General features: G+C 38.8%; 3 protein-coding genes and 1 pseudogene across 3 annotated transcripts; 3 read left to right on the forward strand and 1 right to left on the reverse strand.

The window, feature by feature from the left end:
• Nucleotides 1-176: 176 nt before the first annotated feature.
• Nucleotides 177-2,299, reverse strand: LOC125585036 (uncharacterized protein At4g04775-like). Its single transcript, XM_048753353.1, has 2 exons — nt 2,157-2,299; nt 177-1,662 (listed from the first exon to the last, which is right to left on the reverse strand). The coding sequence occupies exons 1-2, from the start codon at nt 2,297-2,299 to the stop codon at nt 1,158-1,160; spliced, it is 648 nt and encodes a 215-aa protein (XP_048609310.1). The 3' UTR covers nt 177-1,157.
• Nucleotides 2,300-5,054: 2,755 nt separating this feature from the next.
• LOC106392508 lies at nt 5,055-6,112 on the forward strand (annotated as a pseudogene).
• A 3,116-nt stretch (nt 6,113-9,228) lies between these two features.
• On the forward strand, nt 9,229-12,929 carry LOC106390299 (electron transfer flavoprotein-ubiquinone oxidoreductase, mitochondrial). Its single transcript, XM_013830731.3, has 18 exons — nt 9,229-9,813; nt 9,885-9,961; nt 10,058-10,164; nt 10,235-10,316; nt 10,377-10,485; nt 10,566-10,612; nt 10,696-10,770; nt 10,854-10,970; nt 11,075-11,143; nt 11,221-11,313; nt 11,413-11,515; nt 11,592-11,716; nt 11,814-11,863; nt 11,959-12,025; nt 12,112-12,191; nt 12,281-12,409; nt 12,500-12,566; nt 12,674-12,929. The coding sequence occupies exons 1-18, from the start codon at nt 9,399-9,401 to the stop codon at nt 12,755-12,757; spliced, it is 1,896 nt and encodes a 631-aa protein (XP_013686185.1). The 5' UTR covers nt 9,229-9,398; the 3' UTR covers nt 12,758-12,929.
• A 160-nt stretch (nt 12,930-13,089) lies between these two features.
• LOC106396160 (putative pentatricopeptide repeat-containing protein At5g09950) lies at nt 13,090-17,522 on the forward strand. The gene is made up of 6 exons (XM_013836481.3): nt 13,090-13,595; nt 13,691-13,749; nt 13,849-16,778; nt 16,854-16,939; nt 17,019-17,121; nt 17,286-17,522. Exons 1-3 carry the CDS (start codon nt 13,421-13,423, stop codon nt 16,759-16,761), a joined length of 3,147 nt encoding a protein of 1,048 aa, XP_013691935.1. The 5' UTR covers nt 13,090-13,420; the 3' UTR covers nt 16,762-16,778; nt 16,854-16,939; nt 17,019-17,121; nt 17,286-17,522.
• The last annotated feature ends 33 nt before the right edge of the window (nt 17,523-17,555 follow it).

Here is a 17,555-nt window from a genome sequence, read left to right on the forward strand (position 1 = left end):
AAATTGGGCCTCGTGTAGATATTCTGTTGGGCCGAAAACAGTTAATTAATTAAAACGACAGCGTTTTCTTCTTACGTGTATTAAACTGGTCGGATCCGCCGTGATAGAAGAGGGTGTTCAATGCGACGTTGTGCCGCAAGATAACGGCGTCCGTCTAACTGTCCACCTGTTAGAGCATCCACAATTGGTGATACCGATCGTGAAGTCCTTAGGAATAAATTTTTTTTTTTTTTAATAGTCAAAGACTCCTGTGAAAAAATGTGTGTACAATGGTGAACCCGAAGTTGGAATCTTTAGGAATAAAAAAATATTATTTTTTTTTGTTTAGTGAAATATAATTTTTATATATTGAATGATTAAATAGAATAACTTAATATAAAATACTAGAAATAAACTTAAAAAATAATAATTAAACATATAAATATAACAATTAAAAATAAAAACAATAATTAAACATAAAGATAGAAAAATTCAGAAATAAAAACATGATTAAATATAAAGATTACACATAAGAGTTTATAAGATGATTGAATATTAAAATCCAACATGATCATAAATGACCACCTAATGAAGACTCGCCATTTCCTCCTCTCTTTGTTAGCAGACTCGACAGTAGGCTGCACAGCAGACTGGACACCAGGTTGGAAAGAAGACTCGACACCAGGGTGGAAAACAAACTCATCAGGACCTTGGGACCCGAACCAAGCTGGTTCGGGTGACTCAAGATCAACTGAAGATTGACTATACATTAGATTAACAAAGCCAGTTGTGGTATTCATGTTTAGATTATAGGTTTCTGTTACTCTATTACCAACACAAACCCTTAAGTAACCAATAGAAAGTAAGTTCGCATTTAGTTTCGGAGTTGTTAGGCAGATAGAAAGCAAACAAGCATTTACCACCACTCTAATCATACTAATAAGTTCTACACTAGCTACACTTAAACCTAACAAGTACGATTCTATCAAATCTAGCATTAAAAACAATTAAAGCATGAAGAGATAAGTTTTTTTTTATTACTGAAACTAGTAAGTAAGCGTGAAACAAGTTACCTGCCAACCCCTTCTCGAGTTCTGACACTGATGTTTAAAACCTCCGAAGCTCTTCCTTGAATGACATAAGATAAAACAGTTAATTATCTAAATAAGGTATGAAACTTACCAGCCCATAACGATGACCAGTATCACTAACACCAGTACACTAACTCCCTTTGCCAAACCATAGTTAATCACTGATGTCTTCTTAGTTAACACACCCACGATCTTGTCAAGCTTAGCCACCTTCTGGTCACTCTCAAAGAATTGATCCTTGACCATCCTAAGTTGTGTCTGCGTTTCACGAAGCTCTTCTTGAATCGCCACATCCCACCATTTCCAGATGTGGGAGTCTCCATCGTCAACGTTGTTGCAGGAGAAGTACCTACTTCCTGGATCTTTACGAGTGTACGAGGTTTCAACAACAACCTCACTACCGCAATAGCATGTCCTCGGTATTCCTTCATCAGCCTCAGGTTCTGGTGGGTACTGATCCGCCTCTGCAATTATGTAGCTACTCTGAGCTTCATCCCCGTAGAGAGCAGCTTCTGCTTCAAGTAAAGAGTTGATGTCGAACTCCTCTGATGAAGGCTGCGTGTAGCTATAGTCTTGTCCCATGTTCGTTGGCCTGCACAAAAAACCAGAAACTATGTTAAGAACATATTCACTAGGGAGTTTAAGAACACATTAACTTAGATATATGATCAACTAAACAGTTTACTAGCTACACATTAAGCTAACAGAAAACCGTACAAATACGTTTTGAAACCAGAAAAATATAAGCCAGAGGAAACCATACAGATACGTTTTGAAACCAAAAACGAATTGAAACCCTAACTACATCGATTGAAACCGAAAACGAAAACCAAATTGAAACCGAAAACAAGTGATGAGTTTTCCAGCTAACTAAATCGATTGAAACCCTAACTACAAACCAAAAGATCCCCAATTGAAAACGATTTGAAAACGATTTGATAACAATTTCAAAACCCCAAAATTTTTGAAACCATAAATGGAAGAAATCCCCAAATCGATTCAAAGGAAATACGAAGCATATAGGGAGACGAGAACAACATGGAAGCTAACATATCCTTAAATCTACCACAGAATTAGTTTATTTACCTTTGAAGATCGACGATGGAGAGAAATCGAAGATGGAGAGAAATCGCCTTTCGTCGAGAGCTATGATTTTTTTTTCTAACCTTCGGTCGCGAATGTTTTTTTTCTCGACATAACCCAACACAACATATCGCCGGGCCAACCATCAGACGCCACGTGCAGTAAGGACTTGATCCTTCGAAGCCTTATTTACGGACCGATCCGTACCGATCCGTCTAAAGCTGAGCCCAATTCACAATTTTTTAATTGTAAAAAAGCTAAGGATTTGGGCCACGGACCCGTGACGAACCTCCGTTGCGGTTGGTCTTATAACGCCGGTCTATGTAACTCTCTCTCTCTTGTTGCACTTTTACAATATTTTCTTGTTTGTTTTTGAATTGTAAAAGAGTTTGCGTTTGGTTCGTACACGAATGGAGTTTACCATGTTAGTTTCACGTTACGCACAAGTGATAATTATGAGTAAATATGATAAGTTAAGAGCTCCGCATTGGTCATACACATTGGAATGTTGGTGCAATTGTCAAGATACAAGTATATGCTCTTCCTTTTTTTTTTTTTTTGTCATCTATTATTTTCATTTAACTTAAACTGAAGTTCTTACAATACAAGTTCACAGCTTCTTCCCATCTTGAACAAAAAACTAGATTATACAACAACAATAATAAAACTTCCTTCCTCCTTGTGCTCCAACAGTTTGACTTCTCAAAAAACGACAACATCCTCGCATCAAGTCTCCAACCACAAAGAAGAGGGTTAGGTTTTCTCACCATCAAAGAGATCACTTAACCAACTTGGCCCTCCATAAGCTACATATAACTGCAGCCTATTAGAAGTAGTGACACTTTGGGCAATAAAAAACACCCCTCTATTTGTTATCTTCTCCTCTTTAACCATTCGCCACCATTCTATCTTGGCCAAATACCTTAAAATTTCAGAGCTCATGAATCTGAAAGAAGGCCATGCCTTTGGTCTCAGTACCATATCTACTAGATCTTCATCCTGAAACGCAAAGATCACTCTGTTTCTTCTGTGCTGTTCCATGCTCTGAATCACCCACACAGCCGCTGCCAATTTGAAATCCATTTCCTCCGCAAAGCCCAGAAAAACGCGTCTGACATGTATTAATGTTTCACCATTATGATCCCTAACCCAAGACGCACCCTCATCTTTTTTCTTCTGGAGAAGCTCAAATCGATATTGCACTTGATCCATATCACCGGTGGTTTCACCCATTTATTGGCTAGTTTTACTTGCTCCCTACGATTCTCCAGCTCACTCTCCTTCTCTTGTTGGTCTGCCAAAAACCACAGCTCTGTTTCTTCTTGAATCTTCACAGTAATATCCGTTGGAAAGAAGAGACTCTGCCATCAAACATTAAGCAATTCCTGTTTTTCCATAAGAACCGTATAATTCAAGGGAAACTTCTTATGATCTTCCTTCTTTAGGTGTCGGTTATTTCAAAATATTGTCCGAACATATTCACTATTGGTCATACCCATTGGAGTGTTGATTGCAGAGTGAGGTGGCTCTCTAATCTCGTCCCCACATTATGTTGTTTCATTTCTTAGCTTATTTATTTTTTCTTAGCTTTCTTTGTACTGTAAATATATTTGAATGCCATTTACATAATTTCTGTAAAATATTAAATGTTATTTGTGGTGGTTTTTAATAATTCATTAATCTATGGCCAAAGCATTGTCATAACTTAAACATTGTAAACTAGAATAATAAGCTTTTTTCACTCGAGTCTCAAGACACAAATAACAAGTCATATACCATAAGTCCAAATTCTAACTAGTGCCCACATCTAGGGATAAGTAAACGAAGAATCTTTATTGTGAATTCAGAAACCAGATCTGCTGTTGCTTGTACTTTTGAATAAACACCAACTCATTTTTTTCTAGATCAAACAAATTAAAAAAAACAAGATAAATTATGTAGCTACTTTAAATTTGGAGGAAGTCATGAGAAGACATCAGATCAAGACTGCCCCCAATCGTGATAAGAAGCTTAATTGATATAGGCACCATGCAAAGGGTTGCTCTGCTGTTTCTTATTAAACCAGCAAGCACCCGTGTCTGACTTAATGCCAATCCAATCCAAAACCATTCACCCCCAACAAAAACTCAACAAGATTGTAATATAATTGTATCCAAGAGTATTGAATCATGAAAACATAGTGAAATTAGTTTTCATGGGTCTTCCTCTGGAAAAATTGATCTACGCTCCAAGCGGCAGTCAGGTCGCCATTAAAGTGGCGCCTGCTGTTGACTCGTTTAAAAATGGAGCCCTCTTTCTTTCACGACATACCAACAAAACATTACGTAAACGCATAGATTTAACAAACAAAAACAAAACCAGAGAAGATATCTCAAGAAAGAGAAGTGGGAGAATGGTTTTTATACATATGAGAGTGACTAGAAGCGAAAACCCTAGCATTCACAGATTGGATTCTTTACAGGGCCTAATATAAGCCCATTATTTGGTGACCCATTAAGTAATGAAATAAGCGATTGCTTAGTTTAACGGTGTCGTCTCGACCGTTGGTTTTTATTACATGTTCGAACGTTGTCGGAAACTTGCCATATTTGGATTTTTTTTTAACTCAACTTACCATTTTTACCGTCGCAAATGTTCCATTTTAAATTTAATTATATGGAAATTATTCATTCTTTAATTATTTTCCCTTTAATATTTTGAAATTTCACAAATATTATGTTGGGGAGTTTCTTGGATTATTCATAACACAACCAAAAATGTCGGAAGAGAAACAAAACCCTAGCTAACCCAATCTACATAGTTCCCGATATTCTAGAAGAAATATTCCTACGATTTCCCTCGAAACCAATCCTCAAATTCAAAACCGTCTCAAAACAATGGAGAACAATCCTGGAATCGAAGATGTTCGTTGCAAGGCGTATGAATGTTAAACAGAACCGGAAAATCCTCGCTGCTCACAACTGCAGCTGCGGCTACAAGCCGAGTCTCCTCCTCGAGTCGCAGTTCGAAGGGGACGAAGAGATCATCTATATGCATTTTGATGCGACGCGACCAATGTTGAGTTGCAACGGTTTGCTCTGTTTCCGCGAACCAGATTGTATCACCGTGTTAAATCCTTCAACCGGACAGAACCTACGGTTTCCTTCCGGTCAGGAACCAGTGTCCTCCCGGTTTAGAAACAGTAATCTCATATTCTGTTATATTTTTTTGTTGCATCAAAGAAGTTAAAAATCGAAACTTTGTGGAATAGGGTCGGACATGGTCATGGGGTTTGGTAGAGACAGAGTTACTGGAAGCTATAAAGTAGTTAAGGTGTTCGTTGAATCCATGTTTGGCGATTGCGATGTTCATGATGTTGAAAGCGGTGAATGGAAGAAACTGAGAAGACCTCATTATGTGACCAGGTTAGGAAGACAATCAGTGTGTGTGAATGGATCGATCTATTGGTTATTTTCGGGTGAGGGCTGTTACACATTGGGTCGGGTTACCATATACTAGCCTTGGATATTCACAAATAAAAGTTCCATAGAGTCTCAGCTCCGGATACGCTGGTCACCAGGGAAACCAAGATTGTGAACCTTGAGAACCGTCTAGCTATAGCCAAAATAACGGTATATGGAGTTGAATGTATACTAGAGATATGTAGCATGAATGCAGAAGAAGAGATATGGAGCAATACGTACGCCATAAATTTAGCTGGTGTACCGGAGTCCAAGTGGTCCATGTTCACGCCTCTGGCTGTTTCTAACCAAGGGAATCTTGTCCTCTATAATGATCGCAAGAGTTTGTTTAAATATTATCCTCAGACATATGAGCTTCGTTGTCTCTCCTCAGATAGCTGCGTTCATGTTATATCTCCTTACCTAGAGAATTTGGCTCCACTTCGGTCAAAATCAGCACATCACCCAGGATATCTAGATGCAGATTGTTTTCGAAAAGGGTCACATTCGGGATCCTAGATATTATGTTTATCGCTCTAGCTATAGGTATAGTTGGTTATTTTTTGATGGGTTCATTGGGTCTTGATGGATTGAAGACAACAGCAACAAGGACACACAAGTGGTGGACAGAAAGAAAGCAAATCGGCACATCAAAACGGACCGGATGTAGTCAGTTTGAACTGATTATTTTTCTTTTCTGTTATTGTGTTATTTTCTGTTCTCCTTCTATAACCAATTTATGTCTCCTTTCTGTCTTTTTCCATTGGGTTAGTTGTGTTTTATTCTTAAGTACGAGAAATGGTCTTCCTTGTTTGTGGAGCCATTCTCCACTTTTGCATTTTTGAATTGAGGGGATTATGATCGTAATGGAAAGCCAAAAAGAGAGAGAGGCAATTAATTTAACTCCAGTAACCAGATACTATGTATACTTTATTAGATAAGAGATTACTCAAATGCGACATACGATAGAGAATGTTTTTTTATATATAGAGTGGCTATGCAAAATTCCTAGCATTCACTTAGAGAAAAACATTAAATACGGACTATCAGTTCTTTGCCGCGCCCAATAAATTTCCATTATTTGGGCTCAAATTGTAATAAAAATAATTTAATGGTTTCGAGACCATTGGCCCATTGGTTAGTAGATTGAAATAACAAAATTTAACATATTTGGATACAAATCAAATATCATTTCCATTTGGATACTAGATACAAATCAAGAATCTAATTACGACTTTGACAATATGAAATTCTCACAAAGTATATTTTCAGATTGACAAGAACTAACTCAATCCAACAAACACACAACATCTTCAAGAGTTTCAGATTCTTCGGGAATCATGAATGGTCATACTTAACTGTAAAATCTTAATTAATCATTGTTTCAATTTCATATATATTAAGTCATAAAGCCTAAATCATGATTGTTATATGTTGAATTACGAGGTATAGTATTTGAATCTCTAGATGTCATGACTCATAATGGAAATATTCACTATATACATTGATCATCCAAAACTCATTATCAAGACAAATAATCATTACTTCGAACAAGTTAATAACAAAAAATATCCAAATATGTAAAATTTAAAATAGCTAATTCGCGAAAAATAAATATGGTAAGTTGTGTCAAAAATTAAAATTGACTAGTTTAAACTTAAAAAAAAATTAACTTAGCTTGATGATGAAGTTATGAACAAAATTTGCATTAGTTATTGTAGTCTAGGATTTGAATGTCTTGTTGAAACAAAACTAATGATGGATTGAAACTAAACTTGCGAGGATATTGTTTTGTTTATGTGACAACGAGTTCATGTTTGCTCTCTTCTTCGTAATTTATGTATAACATGCGTTTCTGATTCTAGATTTGTATCCTGGTGGATGCTAGAGATTTGTATCTTCGTAATTTGAAAAAAAACTTTGTGGTTGTTTTGCCTCTTAATTTTTGTTTACAGTTGTTTATTATTCTAGATTTGTATCTATTTAGATGGTGTTATGTGTGGACTTTTTTATTGTAGAAAAATGGAAGAAGTAGAGGAAAAAGCAACCAAATTAGCAGATCGACTTGGATTAAGAAAAGATTATGCTACTGTCTTGTTAGCAGAAAACAGTTGGTATGATGCACTTGCATTTTGTTTATACTTTCACATCTTTTTGACAACTTCACCACAACCTTTTTTTCTTATGTTTTTGTCTGATTAAAATAAACTATAGGGATGGAAAACTTGTGGTGGACAATTGGAATCTCCCTGACAATGATCTTATCACAAAAGCTGGAGTTGTCACTGATCCTCTTCTTGAAACAAAACTGGCAAGTCTCTAATTGATCCTTTTATTGAAACCAAACCAGCTAATCTCTTTCTTAACTCACTGTGTTTTGTTTCAATATTTTAGGTTTTCTGATATGATCGCTGCCATACCGTAAAAGAATGCAAGTCGTATGGTTGTCCTCATTTTCTATGCAAAAGGTGCACAAAAGGTAATGTATGTGAGCTTATTTATGCAGTTCTTTCTTCAGTTGGCACTGCCCTCCTCCTGTTCCTGGGATTTATAGCTTGCATCAGTTGGGTTGTCCGTCTGGTTCTTAGGAGGACCTGAGCTTCTCTGCCTTGATGATTTCTGATTTCTAAAATTGATTATGCACGTTATTGTCATTTCCCAACACATGGTAAGTAAGTAGATTTCTTGGACATTTGATGGATTGGTTCTAAACCGTGGTCAAGCGCATAAAGAAGTTGTAGTTTGTGTTAGTATTACGTTAATCAGATATGTAGCAACATACTGAGCCATTTCAATTTCTTTGACATCAATAAAAAAATACAACTCAGTAACCAAATAGTAATACTTTATTAGATATTATGAATGAAGTTGCCACATCACTGCCGAGTCATGTCCTATAGAGAGTTGAAATGAAAATAAATGAAAGCTTTGTTTAGATCATCTTCATCCTCTTAGCTTCACCATCATGCATAGATTCCTTCTAAAGCTATCTTCGTCTTCTTCCACCAATTCATTGAGAAACTCTAAGAATCAACTGTCTTTGATTCTCTCTCGTTTGCTTTCCATCAACCGAAATTACATGTATTTTAGTTATAGACCATAATCGATCCGGACCCGAGAAAAAACTGATCTGAACTGAAAATTTTCAAATATCCATTCAGATTCAAATGTCTAGAACTCGAAGTACTTAAACCCAAAAAAAAACCAATCTGAACCCAACCCGAAGATCCGAATGCCTATGCCTGGTCCTCAACTTCTGCCTTTGTGATTTCTAATTGATTGTGCTCGTTATTGTCATTTCCCAACATAATGATGGATTAGGGCATCTACAGTGGATAGAAACCACACAAGTCTTTTTAAAAGTAACAATAATAATATTTTGGCTGTGTAAGTATATTTAAAAAAATAAAAATCAATTTGACCATCAATTTTGTTGCCAAGTGGAAGTCTGAGTCCCTCAACACTCTAGCATAGTCTCTATGGGAAGAACGATTCTCTCCTGTCTTTCTTCTGCTTTTATCGATGAGAGACCTAACTAGCTACTCCCACTAATGATGGTCTTAGTTTTAAACTGTGGCCAAGCGTATTAAGAAGCTACAGTTTGTGTTAGCATTAATATGTAACAACATGCTGAACCAGCTTCAAACTCTTTGACAGAAATAAAAGTAACTCAATAACAAAATACTCTGTATACATTATTAGATTTATGGGATTAATGAGATAAGATCATAACTCATAAGTAAGAGAGATTATTAATGAAGTTGACACGTCACTGACGAGTCATCTCGTATTAGCTTATATATGAATGAAAAAAATGAAAGCTTTGTTATTAGATCATCATCGTCCTCTTAGCTTCACCATCATGCATAGATTCCTTCTAAAGCTATCTTCTTCTTCTACTAATCCATTGAGAAACTCTAAGTTTCAACGTTTGATCCTCCCTTCACTAAATCTTTTCGCATCTGGGTCTCCTCCTCCTCCTTCTGCGAATCCTTATTCGGCCGATTCGTTTCGAAAGTCGCGAGCTTTCAGCTCAAAGTCGAGGGCTTTAGGTGTAAGATGTATCAGCAGCGAAGCGGGGAGAGAGGCTATAGAGTACGATGTTGTCATCATCGGAGCCGGACCCGCTGGTCTATCTGCTGCTATACGGTTGAAACAGCTCTGTCAGGAGAAGAACACTGATCTGTCTGTATGCGTCGTTGAGAAAGGAGCTGAAGTTGGTTAGTTTCCTCCTTCTCTCTCTTTATGTATCTCTTAGATTCTTGAACTTGGCTGGTGATAATGCTTATAGGAGGACACGTCATATCTGGAAATGTTTTTGAGCCTTTGGCGTTAGATGAACTTCTCCCACATTGGAGACAAGAACAGGTTTGTTGCTTTAGGACAAAAAAAAACAAATCTTTTGTTTGGATATCGACATTAAAGGCAGTGTTTTTGTTGTTTCATGGTCTGTTCTGTTTCTAGGCACCCATTGAGGTCGCTGCTTCTTCTGATAAGTTCTGGTTTCTGACGAAAGACCGTGCAATCCCACTTCCTTCTCCCTTTGATAACAAGGGAAACTACATTATTAGGTAACTGGTTATGTCCATGGTTGAGTTTTGTTTCAGATGTTTAGTATTTTGGTGGTGCTTGTATGTATAGTTTGAGCCAGCTGGTGCGTTGGTTAGGAGGCAAAGCTGAGGAGCTTGGAATAGAGATATACCCTGGCTTTTCTGCTAGTGAGGTAATAATATATTGTGTTTTTGTTCTTGAAATCATTTGATTTTGAACGTTTTTTTATCAGGTGTTGTACAATGCAAGCGATGAGGTTGTTGGGATTGCAACCAAAGATATGGGAATATCCAAAGATGGTTCCAAGAAGGAGACTTTCCAGCCAGGCGTAGACATAAAAGGTCTCTCTCTATCCCTCTCATCACTATTGTATAGGAAGTGTCTTGTGCTAATAAGATGTATGTGATTTTTCTATACACAGGGAGAGTTACTCTATTTGCTGAGGGATGCAGAGGATCATTATCCGAGGTTAGAAGAAGCGTTTTGATTACAAGATACACTCGATTTACCTTCATGATGCTAATTAAGTTTCTTACTTCAAATTTGTGCAGAAAATAATCAAAAAGTATAAATTAAGAGAGGAGGTTAATGCACAACATCAGACATACGCTTTGGGAATTAAGGAGGTAAACCACTTTTATCCTTTGATCTAGTTTTAACAATGGGTTATTGGACCCCTTATAATTTGCTGATACTTTGAGCTCAACAGGTTTGGGAGATAGATGAAAGCAAACATAACCCCGGAGAAGTTATTCACGCTTTGGGTTGGCCCTTGGATCCTAAGACATACGGAGGTTCTTTCTTGTACCACATGAACGATAGACAGGTAACTCATTTTCTCCCTTGGAAGCTCCTTTTAGTATGGATGGTTGATCTGCTTTCCTTCTAGTGGTGTCTTAATCAGTTGAAGTTTTCTTTCCAACCAAACAGGTTGCGCTTGGCTTGGTCGTTGCCTTGAATTACAAAAACCCTTTCTTGAATCCATATGAGGAGTTTCAGGTATGTCAATTTCTCACAACAATAAAACGAATTAAGAAGTTTGATGAAGGATTAATCATTTTTTATCCTCCCAATAGAAACTCAAACACCATCCAGCCATTAAACGCATCTTGGAAGGTGGTACTGTGCTTCAGTATGGAGCTCGTACTTTAAACGAAGGTGGTTTTCAGGTGTGAGTTAAAAAACCTTTTCCCTTAAGATATAACCTCTACGATTGATATAATTTTGTTTTGGCATGTTATGACATATTGATGCTAGTAAAATTTCAGTCCATTCCCTATCCAGTTTTTCCTGGAGGAGCAATCATTGGATGCTCAGCTGGTTTTCTCAATGTGCCCAAGATTAAAGGGACACATACCGCAATGAAATCAGGTTTTGAGAAAAACACTGTTTTCTATATTGTTCCATCATAGAATGTTCATTTTAGTTTCATTAAAATATCTTACAGGAATGTTAGCAGCAGAGGCTGCATTTGGTGCACTTCATGAAGGTTCAAACATGAACACATACTGGGACAGTCTGAGGGGTTCATGGGTGTGGAAGGAGCTCTACGCAGCTCGAAACTACCGTCCTGTTCGTAATTATCATAAATATATATCAGCTCATATGTTTTTTCTATCTAATTGAACTTTCCTGGTAGATAAAATCTTATTATCTCATATAACTGCAGGCATTTGAGTATGGGCTAATCCCTGGCTTGGCCGTAAGTGCTATGGAACAGTAAGATCCTGCATGATTCTCTTCTTTATTTCCGGTTTTCTATATGATCACTTGCTCTTTGTTATGAGTGAGCTGTTTATGTTTCATTATTGCAGCTATGTACTGAAAGGAAAGGTCCCTTTCACGTTGAAGCATGGGAAAGCGGACCACGAAGCAACTGATGTAAGTGTACACAAGCACTTAATGACTTGTTTAGTCAGACAAAAAAAAAAACAGAACTGAAGTTGGGATATTATCTTTTATTGCAGCTTGCTCGGAAATGCAAGCCAATTGAGTATCCAAAGCCAGATGGTGTTTTGTCATTTGACGTGCCAACGTCTTTATACAGGTTTGTGCAAGATCTTTATAATGTGAAATGTATTCCTCCTATGGTATATATTGAGGAGTGGTTGCTTCTTGAAATGATGATGACAACAGGAGTAACACCAATCATGATCATGACCAGCCATCTCATTTGCGATTGAAGGATCCAAAGATTCCAGAAAAGGTGAACTTACCAGAGTATGGTGCACCAGAGTCACGTTACTGCCCAGCCCGTGTATACGAGTAATGACTTCCCTTTCTCCCTCTCTTCATATGCAACTTTAACTTCCTTGAACAAAGATACTAATATTGATTCAAAACCACGAAAAATAGATATGTGGAAGATGAAGAGGGTAAGCCGAAACTGCAGATCAACGCTCAAAACTGTTTGCACTGCAAGGTACGCATCACTTCTATCTTCTCTGTGTTTAAGTATGTCTATTCATGTGATTCAATTGAATTTGGAGAAAAGATTGAGACAGTTGTTTTGGTGTTTCTATCTAAAAGGCATGTGATATTAAAGATCCAAAGCAAAACATAGAGTGGACAGTGCCTGAAGGTGGTGGCGGCCCTGCTTATTCCGTAATGTAGTAATCCTCATCAACACTCACTTTACCACGTCCCATAAATAAATAAGACTCGAGCAAAACCATATGTTGTTATGAGCTTTTTAGTGATAGAAAGTGTATGATGTTTTAGCTTGTTGTAAACTTTCATTTGACATTTAATGGGAACACATCACAAAAAAAAATTCAAAATCACATTCGTGAATCCACTTTTAGTTAAACCAAATGTCGCTTGTTTATCAACCTCAACATATTTGATAATCCACAACGGCAAGTAGAGCCTAGAGACATAGTTCAAAATGAAAGAGCCTCCTTTGAAAGACGCCTTGTAGTCATTAGACGGAAGGGCACACCTCTAAATTCTAATGTGGCAGTTCTTCCTCAAATAAATTTGCCATAGCCTCACCTTACTATGTTAGTGAGCGCCCAGAAGAAGTGATGAAACTTACGGGCAATGTTGTCCTAGACCAATGTGTTGTTGCAACCCACTAGTTAACCTTATCATGGTAAAAATTTAAGTGAAAGACGGAAAGAGAAATGGTTAGTAAATAAAATAAAAGCCCATGCAAGTCCAAGAGACCTTTTTCGATTTAATTTGTTCTTTTTCTCGACACACTGGAGCAGAGCAGAGCACCATAACCGCTCACTTGCTCTTCGCGGTGAGTCTCTTAGTTTAATCAGTGAGATCATGCATAGGCTCGTTCCTCGATCTGGGTATCCTAGTTCCGCCGAGTTGTTGCGAAAGTCGCGAGCTTTAACTGCAAATTCGAGGACTTTAGCTGTAAACAGGAGTAGATACGTCAGCAACGAAGCAGCAAGAGAGTCGTCAGAGTACGATGTTGTTGTTACAGAAGCTGAAGTAGGTCTGTTTCTCGAAAGTACTAATCTTTCAGTTACTTGCTCTCTTGTTTCTATCTTCGATTCTTTGCAATTTAACTCTCGAATTTCGCATTTGTAGGATCACACATCATACCCGTGGCACTTGATAAGATTCTCCCACATTGGAGACAAGAACAGGTTTGTGTTCTGTCTCATTGTCGTTACTAAAGCGTAAGTCTTACTCTTCACTGTCCTCAAGCCCCGTTTGTTAAATTTGCTTCCTTTTTGTTTGTTTAGAGCTGCTTTGGAGATAGAGGAGATAACGATGTCTACTTGTGCAACAGTCACATCAATGCTCATTTCGAAAAAGGAGATTCAGTCTCTGCGCGTAACCTGTTCGACGAAATGCCTCAGAGGAACTCCGTCACATGGGCATGCGTTGTTTCAGGGTATAACCGTAACGGACAACATAAAGAAGCCCTATTGCTCTTGAGAAACATGATCAGAGAAGGAGTTTTCTCGAACCCATACGCTTTCGCTAGCGCGCTTAAAGCTTGCCAGGAGTTAGAAGATTCTGTTGGGAAGCTTTTCGGGAGACAGCTTCACGGCCTAATGTTCAAACTCTCATATGCATTCAATGCAGTAGCTTCGAATGTCCTCGTATCAATGTACTGGAAATGCATAGGCTCTCTTACTTCTGCTCTTCGTGCTTTCGATGACATAGGAGTTAAAAACTCTGTATCGTGGAACTCGGTCATATCTGTGTATTCAGGGGCTGGGGACTTGAGATCTGCGTTTAAGATGTTCTCCACCATGCAGTGTGATGATTCTAGACCAACGGAGTACACTTTCGGTACTCTTGTAACTGCTGCTTGTTCTCTCGCTGATGTTAGTTTGCTCAAGCAGATCATGTGCGCTATTCAAAAATCTGGTTTCCTGTCTGATTTATTCGTTGGAAGTGGATTGGTTAGTGCGTTTGCAAAGGCTGGTGAATTGAGTTACGCTAAGGAAGTTTTTAATCAGATGGAAACGAGAAACGCGGTGACCTTGAACGGTCTAATGGTTGGTTTGGTGAGGCAGAAACGTGGAGAGGAAGCAACTAAGCTGTTTATGGATATGAAAGGCGTGATTGATGTTAGTCCTGAGTCATACGTGAATCTCCTGAGCTCGTTTCCTGAGTATTATTATCTAGCTGAGGAAGTAGGTTTGAGAAAAGGCAGAGAGGTTCATGGACATGTGATAGCAACCGGCTTAGTTGATTCCATGGTCGGCATTGGAAACGGCCTTGTTAATATGTATGCAAAGTCCGGGTCAATAGATGACGCCAGACGTGTGTTCCGTTTCATGATTGAGAAAGATTCTGTCTCCTGGAACTCCATGATCACTGGCCTTGACCAAAACGGTTGTTTTCAAGAAGCTTTGGAACGCTACCAAAGCATGAGACGACGTGACATCTTGCCTGGAAGTTTCGCACTGATTAGCTCACTAAGCTCGTGCGCTAGCTTGAAGTGGGGTAAAGTAGGACAGAAGATTCATGGAGAAAGCCTCAGATTGGGGCTTGATTCGAACGTTTCGGTTTCAAACGCCCTTATCACGCTGTACGCAGAGACAGGCTATGTCAATGAATGTCATAGAATATTCTCCTTCATGCCAGAGCATGATCAGGTCTCTTGGAATGCCATGATAGGCGCTTTAGCTAGCTCAGAAGGGTCACTACCTGAAGCAGTGTCATGTTTCATGAACGCGCTGCGAGCGGGACAAAGACTCAACAGAATAACCTTCTCAAGCGTTCTCTCAGCTGTCTCATCCCTCTCATTCGGTGAGCTCGGCAAGCAGATACACGCGCTAGCTTTAAAGTACAGTATCACAGACGAAGCAACCATTGAGAACGCGCTGATAGCTTGCTATGGAAAGTGTGAGGAGATGGAGGAGTGCGATAAGATATTCTCTAGAATGTCGGAGAGAAGAGATGATGTGACTTGGAACTCGATGATCTCTGGTTACATACACAACGAGCTCCTCCCCAAGGCCTTGGACTTGGTTTGTTTTATGCTGCAGAGAGGCCAGAGATTGGATAACTTCATGTACGCGACGGTTCTCAGCGCGTTTGCTTCGGTTGCGACGCTGGAGCGTGGGATGGAAGTGCACGCTTGCTCGGTGAGAGCTTGTTTAGAATCAGATGTGGTGGTTGGGAGTGCGCTCGTCGACATGTACTCCAAATGCGGAAGACTAGATTACGCTTTGAGGTTCTTCAACGCGATGCCTGTGAAGAATTCATATTCTTGGAACTCGATGATCTCTGGCTACGCGCGACATGGGGAAGGAGAAGAAGCGTTGAAGCTTTTTGAGGATATGAAGCTCGATGGACAAACACCACCTGATCACGTTACGTTCGTGGGAGTGTTGTCGGCTTGTAGCCACGCGGGTTTGGTTAAAGAAGGGTTTAAACATTTTGAGTCCATGAGTGATTGTTTTGGCTTGGCACCTAGGATTGAGCATTTCTCATGTATGGCTGACTTGCTAGGCCGTGCGGGTGAGTTAGATGAGTTGGAAGAGTTCATCGATAAGATGCCGATGAAGCCTAATGTACTCATATGGAGAACAGTGCTCGGCGCTTGTTGCAGAGCAAACGGTCGTAAAGCAGAGCTAGGGAGGAAAGCAGCAGAGATGCTGTTTCAAATGGAGCCAGAAAACGCTGTGAACTATGTTCTACTTGGTAACATGTATGCATCTGGAGGAAGATGGGAGGATTTAGTAATTGCGAGGAAGAAGATGAAAGATGCGGAAGTGAAGAAGGAAGCTGGTTACAGTTGGGTGACCATGAAAGATGGAGTTCATATGTTTGCAGCTGGGGATAAGTCACACGCAGACGCGGATTTGATCTATGAGAAGCTCAAGGAGCTTAATAGGAAGATGAGGGATGCAGGTTATGTGCCGCAGACGGGATTCGCTTTGTATGATCTAGAGCAAGAGAACAAGGAAGAGATTCTGAGTTATCATAGCGAGAAGCTCGCTGTAGCTTTTGTTCTCATGACGCAGAGGAACTCTACGCTGCCTATTAGAATAATGAAGAATCTTAGAGTTTGCGGTGATTGTCACTCTGCTTTCAAGTATATATCGAAGATCGAAGGGAGACAGATTGTTCTAAGAGATTCAAACAGGTTTCATCATTTTCAAGACGGTGAATGTTCGTGTAAAGACTTCTGGTGATTGCGTGAGTCTCAAAGGTAAGAAGAAGACATCAACCTCAAATCAAAGATTCTTTCCAATGTTTTGTTCATGTGTGTTTTGTTTATCTTCAGGTGATTTCACTTGGATTCAGCGCTTATTCACTCAAAACTATTGTTCTTTCTGCTTCTGGAAAGCAAAGTTGAGATGCATCAAATAAGTGAGTTACATGAAATATGTGCGTTTCGGTTCTGTTAAGAGTTGAATATTCATAATAGCCTTAAATTTTGTTTGGCAAGATGTGGGAAGGAGCTCATATGATGATGTTTAGACCTATCATGACCATGGATCCATGATCAACCATCTCATTTCCGCTTGTGGGATCCCAATATTCCAGAAAAGGTAATTTTCCGCGTGTACCACAGTCACTTTACTCACTAACACGTGCATTACGACGAGTAGTAGCTTCCCTTCATCTATTTTCACATGCATTTTTCTATAGATTTAACTTTCCTTGAACATGATAGTATGATTACTCACACTCGTTTCTGAATCGATTAAAAAAGGTATGTCGAAGATGAGGAAAGTAAGCTATTTCGAAGGCATGTGACGATCCACAGCGGAGTATAAGAGTGGACAGTGCCTGAAAGTGGTGGAAGCTTTGCGTCTTCCTTCATGTAGTCCCCAAGATTCACTTATGGTAATCAACAAAACCATATTTTTCACCTTTTTGTTTTTATCATAAAACTGTATGTAAGCAATAGTGTGTTCGTTTATTATAAAGGTGTTATATGTTAATTTCATCTGGCGTTAAAGGGTAAACACTATCAAGTGAT

This window comes from Brassica napus, chromosome C4 (genome assembly GCF_020379485.1).
Source record: "Brassica napus cultivar Da-Ae chromosome C4, Da-Ae, whole genome shotgun sequence".
Taxonomy (NCBI): Eukaryota; Viridiplantae; Streptophyta; class Magnoliopsida; order Brassicales; family Brassicaceae; genus Brassica; species Brassica napus.

Excerpts from the sequence above, each read along its gene's own strand:
- LOC106396160 (XM_013836481.3), top strand. The coding sequence starts at position 13,421 with ATGCATAGGCTCGTTCCTCGATCTGGGTATCCTAGTTCCGCCGAGTTG. Across the intron at positions 13,596-13,690 it reads TGTTACAGAAGCTGAAGTAG|GATCACACATCATACCCGTG; the intron begins GTCTGTTTCTCG and ends TCGCATTTGTAG. Across the intron at positions 13,750-13,848 it reads CACATTGGAGACAAGAACAG|AGCTGCTTTGGAGATAGAGG; the intron begins GTTTGTGTTCTG and ends TTGTTTGTTTAG.
- LOC106390299 (XM_013830731.3), top strand. The coding sequence starts at position 9,399 with ATGAAAAAAATGAAAGCTTTGTTATTAGATCATCATCGTCCTCTTAGC. Across the intron at positions 9,962-10,057 it reads CACATTGGAGACAAGAACAG|GCACCCATTGAGGTCGCTGC; the intron begins GTTTGTTGCTTT and ends TTCTGTTTCTAG. Across the intron at positions 10,613-10,695 it reads GCAGAGGATCATTATCCGAG|AAAATAATCAAAAAGTATAA; the intron begins GTTAGAAGAAGC and ends AAATTTGTGCAG.
- LOC125585036 (XM_048753353.1), bottom strand. The coding sequence starts at position 2,299 with ATGGTTGGCCCGGCGATATGTTGTGTTGGGTTATGTCGAGAAAAAAAA. Across the intron at positions 1,663-2,156 it reads TCCATCGTCGATCTTCAAAG|GCCAACGAACATGGGACAAG; the intron begins GTAAATAAACTA and ends TTTTTTGTGCAG.